This window comes from Zea mays, chromosome 2, assembly GCF_902167145.1.
Source record: "Zea mays cultivar B73 chromosome 2, Zm-B73-REFERENCE-NAM-5.0, whole genome shotgun sequence".
In the NCBI taxonomy this organism is placed as follows: domain Eukaryota; kingdom Viridiplantae; phylum Streptophyta; class Magnoliopsida; order Poales; family Poaceae; genus Zea; species Zea mays.
Genome location: NC_050097.1, coordinates 41276258 through 41283805, shown reverse-complemented (window position 1 = coordinate 41283805; position 7548 = coordinate 41276258). Strand labels below are relative to the sequence as shown.

Below are 7548 nucleotides of genomic sequence, written 5' to 3'. Positions count from 1 at the left end.
GTTTATATTTCTAACGCTAACTCGGCTTGTAGTTGTGCTTAAGCTTGTAAATTTCAGATTCGCCCTATTCACCCCCTTCTATGCGACTTTCAATAAGTATGATTATTATTGCACACTTGTACTTATTACAACTTAACAAATGTATTCTTAATCTCACAATGCTATTCTTATATGCAGTGCATACCGTTTTTATTGGAAAGGTTTTGGCGGCGAACATCCAGAGGACAAGCCTAATTTGTCAATATCATTATTTCCATATGGTGGCATACAACCTCCAGGTACTGTCCTGTGCGGTTATTATGTATGCGAATGGTGTCGTGTCACCTTTCATTACATGGTCAATCGTGAGGATGTAAGTTCGCTATCATTGTCTATGTTGCAATTTTATGTTATATTGTTGCTCATCACATTACTCTTAGTACTATTTGCTTTTTGCTTTCATTGCAGGTTCCTAAATTCAAGATCAATGTTGAATGGTTAGAAAGAGATATGGTTTCCGTCGGCGTGGCTAAGGTTGTAAAAGACTTGCTTTACTTTATGTGTCGTGAAGTTCTTCATCAACAAGGGCTATTCTACAATACAAATGGAAATTTGCAACAATTCCCAGAACTAAGTTTGTACACGATATCACACAGTGTTTAGATCTTTAGTTAGGAACTTTAGATGTTTAGTTGTCTATGGAACTTTGAGATGTTGAGTTGTTATGCAACTTGATATGTGTATAAATCTGTGTATGATGGAACTTGATATGTGGATGAAACTGTGTATGGAACCTGTTATGGAACTTGATAGGTATAAATATATGTATGGAATCTGTGTATGATGAATATGTGTTTGAATCTGTGTTTGAATCTGTTATTAATTATGTATATGAATCTGGAATCTAAATAAGAATCTAGAATCTGAATATTGAAATACAGTCGGACTTATATTTAAAACCGTCTGTGATGTGTGTCTATCACATGCGGTTCTTTTAAACTGGACCGCCTGTGATGTGTGTCTATCACAGGCGGTTCTTTTAAACCGGACCGCATGTGATGTGTGTCTATCACAGGCGGTTTTTGATTGACCGCCTGTGATGTTGTTTTACATCACAGTCGGTGCACCACAAGCGATTCCTAGAACCGCCTATATAGAGGCTAACCGGACCGTCTGTACAAAGGTTTACTGTAGTAGTGGCTCATCCAAGAGAGTAGGCCGGGGAGTCCTCCATTGGAGCAAGCAGCGAATAACGGCGGTTGCGGTGAGAGACGGAATGAGGGAGCGGGTGGACACCGGCACCGTGACGGCGGTTGACGCCGGAACCGTATTGGCCACCGGCGGGCACGACGATCTCAGAGGTTCCCGTGAAATGGCCGCAGTTCCCTCGAAAACTTGCCACCAAAGTGACTAGCGAGGAGCACTGGGATCTCGTACATTTTATTTCCAAACAAACGGACAGTACCAAAACTTTTTATTATTTATATTTTTTCCTCTTATACAAACAGAAACAGAAGAAGAACAATACCAAATACGTACAGAAAACGTATATGTGAGTCTAAATCTAATTAGAAAAAAAACTGGCAACCTGTCAAAATATAAAATGGCTGTTTTGCACACGTACGTACACTACGTACGGTTGTCAACACCACGGGTTGTTGTGATGGTGGCAGTAGTAACCGTAATAACAAGGGCAGTAATACGGCAGCGGGTCGACGACCTTGGGTCCCTCGGGCGGCTTCTTGTCCTTCACTTCCTCCACCTTGAGGATGTCGGCGTAGCCGAGCTTCTTGCGCAGGCACATGACCAGGCAGACGGTGTCGACGTCCACGCCGACCACCACCAGCTGGTCCTTGCCGTCGCCGGCGATCTCCATCGAGCTGACGCCTGCAGATTACATGGGAGGGATCGTTAGAATTCCAGCCAACAAAACCGCGTTATTAAAGCGTGTGGAACATATGCTTTTGCGTATATGCTTACCGTCCGTTCTGGCGACCAGCACCATGGCCTTGGACCGGCTCTTCTCAGATGGCATGCTGAGCTTGATCACTATCTTTTGCTGCGAATAACAACGAGACGGCGAGCAGAGCGATGAGCACGGGGACACAGAGAGCGATATCGAGCAGGGCATGCAGAACGAAGGAGCAGAGAGACACTGGAAGGGTAGGGTTTGCCAGTTCGCTATAGTCCGTTAGTTACCTTCGTCATGCCGTGCTGCTGAATGCGTACAGGTCAGGTATACGCGCGCGCTGCTGCGGAGGAGCAGAGGGCGAAGAGGAAGAGAGGAAACAGCTGCGTGTTCGCGTCCGGCTCGTGAGAAAACAGCTACCTGGCCTGATCGCTGTTGTTTGCGGTTGCAGTTGCAGACAGCCATGGCTAGAGAGCTCTTATTATATATATAAGGAAGACACGCGACGTACGGAGGCGACCGGAGCGAAGAACAGTCATGGCAGGTGAGGTGAGCTTCCAGTCCAATTGCCCGAATAGACAAGTCCTACTAGTTAACGGTGACCGGTTGACGCGTTCCCGAGGCTTGCGTTGCGTTGCATTGTCAGTCGTCGGGACTCGGGGGTCAGATCGATTTTCTAATGGAGATGAGACTTTGCTTTGCTTAAACATAAACGACGACTTGGCTTGCTCCGAGCCGGGCCGGACTCCAGCCAGTTCCAACGTATACTAGCCTCAGCTACGCGCTTCTCCGGGAAGTAACTGTTACTTATTATAATTATAAGTAACTGTGTTACAAAAAGACATATAATTAACTGTTAGAAAAAAAGACATATAATTAGTTTGCTACGGAGTTTTTTTTTTTTTTTGCTAGTCGGAATAAACAACAATTCGGCAGGTGGTTTTAGGAGCTGGATTGATTGGTTGATTGCTTATCTTGCTGCGATCATTGTAATCTGGTGGCCCCATGTACCTCGCTACCGTATCGTACGTTCCTTTCAGTGACGTAAAGCACGCTCGTCCGTCGACAGCACCAGCACCACACTTGACTACTCCCAGAGTGTGCAGTCGCCAGTCGTCGCCTAACGAATTCCGTCAGGCACGGTTGAATGTTTCAGAGCAAGCAACACAACAGTTTGCACAGTGCTCTGCGTCACGGAATAGGTCAAGCGGCCAATCGGTCGCCGCGTTGCGCTTTGCTTGCTCCCCCGGCGGTGCACTCTCAAAAGTCTAGCTAGGCCACAACACTCTCTAAGACAAAGTCCCAAAGCTATTAACTTTCCACTTCACTTTAATAAAAGTCTTCGAAATTGTGTGGGTGCAAGTCCAAGGTTTTTTAGTCTTGGAAGTTTCACAGCACATGCAGACATGCTTCACGATGAATAACCCAGGGTAAAAAGGATTATTGTCTCCAAACGGAAGTCATCGTCGATCAACCTCCGGCAAAAGGCTACTGTAGGACGACATCCCTAGGTTCTTCACGGATCGCGCTGACGCTCGCACGGAGATGACGAGACTATCACCCTAAACACTAAGGCTCGACGCCCGCGTAGACGCTCGCATAGATATAATTTTTATTACATCTTTTAATCGATACATCTAATTAATACACCTTCATATTTCTAACATTTTTATGAACAAAACTAGAATACACTTGCTATATAACAGATTTTTTTTTTATTTTTATTTTTATTTTTATTCTATTTTCTTGTTAATCCAGCCAACCAAACATCGTCCTTCCTCATCTTGGCCCATCGCATACAACCAAATCAATCATATGTGTTCTACCAAACCAACATGGCTTAACGTGGCCTAGCTCCATATTACGGTCTTGGCCCTGTCAAGCGAGATCAACCAATCATGCTCTAAGAGTCATCGCCAATCCAGCTAAAGGCTTGCTCACAAGTTACAAGGCCGACATCTAAGGATCTTTGTCGGAGATCACCATGTCGAGACAGTCAATCTTCAGAAGAGTCGTGCCTTAAGAGACTGAAGGGAGGCTTAATAATGCCTCACCTCAGCTCGATAAAGGCTGATGATCAAAAGTGGGTGGCACGTAAAAGGATATCGATGCTCCAGAGGTGATAAGTCTTGTAAACTTTGGGATATTTAGAAATACTCAGCTCCCTAGCAGATAAGGGGCAAAAGGGAACAAGCAAAGACTATAATTCTGCCCTATAAAAAGGTTAATGATCATTAGTAAAGGATCTAGATGTCTAGGAGGGACGTGAATTGGACTTATCTAAAATTTCTTGCAACAGTTTAATCCCAGTGAATGACTTACTTCATTCCTTGTGTCTAATAGTATTATCTATTCTTATCACAAAACTTTTGCACCCTAAATTCTAACTCTATCCTAGCATGACAACTAGTAACTTAAATATAAGAATTTAATTACACAAAATAAAGAAACAGGTACAAATATGACAATATTTTTTAAGGTATTGGAGAGTCAACACTCTCTACAAGTCCTTGTTTGATCATCCGCGTGAGGGTGTGGTTCTCCCTTGATCTGTACAAGGATCAAGTGCTCTGTACAGTTGCTTCTTTACTACTCCAACACGATGATCACCCCAAATGTTTACACCACGAGCTAGGCCACCCACTCACCCACAATCTTCAATGGTGATCGTCAAAAATTTGGTTGCTATCAAGCCGTTTAGGGGTTGTTGATCACCGAAAGTAACAAACACAAACTCTTCTTCCTTTCTCTCCAAAGAGTTTCCTTAGTTGAACAAATGAGCAAGAGAGAGAGAATGGATGAGTTGGAGGGTATTTATACTCCACAACCAGTCCACTAATCGTTAGAGGCTCTCTATACTGATACCACAGGCTTCAGACCATCCAACGCCTATGCATCGGACCACAGCCCTAGGTCCAACAAGACTTAATGGTCACAGTGACTTTATTTTGTCAAATATAGCCGTCGAAAAACATGTTGTAACATATGGTCTGACAACACCTGTCGAACTAGTTTTAACGCGCTCGGTTCCTCTCAAGAATCTCTTTGGAGGTGTCGGACTAGGACATAATGGTTCAACACTAATCTTGGTAATAGGGTCTGACGCATTGCAAAACAAACCCTAGTTGATATAGGCACAACGTCTAATCCGACATCATTCATTGAACGAGTTCGACGTGTGTAACTCCTCTCTGGAATGTTTCTGGGCTAAGGTGCTATGGTCCAATGAGCCTGATTCACAAGATTCGTTGATCCAACCTTCTCAAGCATCCCACGTGTAGGCTTCGTACCAAACTTGATGATCCGGTGACCCTAATTCTTAGTGTTTAATGCCTATAAAATCACTCAAATCACTTCCAATTTAAATTATATATGAATGGAGTTTGTTCCAAATGACTTTTGGTCTTTTTTGAGCTTTCTTGTACTAAGTTTAGCAAGTATGCATTAGACTGACCTAGTTCGAGCTACTAGTTCATACCCCCTTGTATGCTTGAAGGGAAATCCTAAAACACTCTAAGTGTCTCCCAACTTCAATCGACACTTAGAACTAATAAGTCCTTAACCTTATCATCCATCTTTTGAAAACAAAAGAAATTTTAAACGTTAGGGGCATGAACATTTCCCACATGCCGGGGGAGTGAGCTCAAATCGAAAGTGGTTGGCAATTGCTTGCTACTATTTCAGGCTAGCCATATAACGTGAAGGTGTTGTTCACGAAGCTGGGCAGGGTACATGAGGCTTGCTTGACATCATAGAAGTGCGACACTTATCTAACAGTCAGTTCATTTTAGAATTTGGAGATGAGAAGTTGTTTAAGTCTGTTACCAAGGGAGTGCCTTGGAGGCACGCTCATAGTATGATGGGTTCCGACGATCGTCAGAAATAACTATTGATAAGCAAGTTGTTCATCTAACTTATTTGGTGTGTTGTTGCTGCAGGGCTGTGGCTATTACTGGGTCATAGATGTACTGTTATTTGGCCGCTACTGCTACATGGAAAAAGGGCAGCCGAACGGATTGATTCCGACAATAATGAAAAGAACAGCAACATGTTTCACATGTGTATAGCTCACTAGCAGTTTATAAACTACACTACCGGAATCCGAGGCTTTGCCGAGTGTCGGCCTCTTTGCCGAGTGCCTTTTGTCGGGCACTCGGCAAAGAAGGCTTTGCCGAGAGCCGCACTCGGTAAAGCTAGGCTCTCGGCAACGAGCCTCTTTACCGAGTGCTGGACACTCGGCACAGGACCCCACTCGGCAAAGACAAGTTTGCCGAGTGTGAAACACTCGGCAAAGGGCCGTCAGCGGCCGTCCCAAAGCTGACGGCCGTCAGTCTTTGCCGAGAGCCGAGGGTTGGCACTCGGCAAAGAGTCTTCTTTGCCGAGTGCATGGCACTCGGCAAAGGACGCTTTGCCGAGTGTCTTATCAAGACACTCGGCAAAGTATATTTTTATTTTTTAGATTTTGTCTCCCAAACTTTTTGTGGTATGTTCCTACACTATGTATACCTACATGTATCATTTGTGGACAATTATAATAGAGTTTTCAATCGTTAGTAGATTTAGTTCGTTTATTTGAATTTCTTCGAAAAATTCAAATTTGAACTGCAGGTCACTCGAAACTTGGGAAACCGTGCATGCAAAAATGATACCCGTCCTATTTAGCACAAGTTACGACCGATTTCAGGAGCGGACCGGAAACTTCGAGCATCATGCTCACTCAACATGGTCGTGAACTTGCTATCCAACTGTTTAAAAATTGTATAAAACACAACAAAGTCAGAAAATCATGAAACTTGTCCATGTGTCATGATATCATATGTAGAGGCTGTGATAAAAATTTGAAAAAGTTTCGAGAAAAATGTGACGCACTATGTGTAGAAACCTAAGAGATCCACATTGAAACTTTATGATTTCATGTGTGGTTCTCTTAGATTTCTACACATAGTGTCTCACAACTTTTTCCAAACATTCTCAATTTTTTATCACAACCTCTACATATGATATCATGACACGTGGACAAGTTTCATGATTTTCTGACTTTGTTTGTGTTTTATACAATTTTTAAATAGCTGGATAGCAAGTTCGCGGCCATGTTGAGTGAGCATGGTGCTCGAAGTTTCTGGTCCGCTCCTGAAATCGGTCGTAACTTGTGCTAAATAGGACGGGTATCATTTTTGCATGCACGGTTTCCCAAGTTTCGAGTGACATGCAGTTCAAATTTGAATTTTCCGAAGAAATTCAAATAAACGAACTAAATCTAATAGTTATAAAAAACACTTTTATAATTGTACCAAAATGGTACTTGTAGGTCTACATAGTGTAGGAACACACCACAAAAAGTTTGGTTGCCAAAAATAAAAAAAAAGTATACTTTGCCGAGTGTTGTACAGCTAGCACTCGGCAAAGCCGCCTTTGCCGAGTGTCTGTCCTTTGGCACTCGGCAAAGTCTGCAAAACAGATCTTTGCCGAGTGTTGTGCATCTAGCACTCGGCAAAGCAGCCTTTGCCGAGTGCCCGTGATCCGGCACTCGGCAAAGTTTATTTTTAAATTTTAAAAAAATCTTTACCGAGTGCCGTTTCGCGGGCACTCGGCAAGGAAAGTGACTAAACCGCCCGCGCGGCCGGCTTTCTTCTTCCTTCTCCTTTCCTTCTCCTTTCACT

General features: G+C 43.4%; 1 protein-coding gene across 1 annotated transcript; it reads right to left on the bottom strand.

Annotated features, from left to right (window-relative positions):
- Positions 1 to 1440: 1440 nt before the first annotated feature.
- LOC103646333 (heavy metal-associated isoprenylated plant protein 47) lies at positions 1441 to 2414 on the bottom strand. The gene is made up of 3 exons (XM_008671064.3): positions 2179 to 2414; positions 1960 to 2038; positions 1441 to 1866 (listed from the first exon to the last, which is right to left on the bottom strand). Exons 1-3 carry the CDS (start codon positions 2185 to 2187, stop codon positions 1622 to 1624), a joined length of 333 nt encoding a protein of 110 aa, XP_008669286.1. The 5' UTR covers positions 2188 to 2414; the 3' UTR covers positions 1441 to 1621.
- Between the last annotated feature and the right edge of the window lie 5134 nt (positions 2415 to 7548).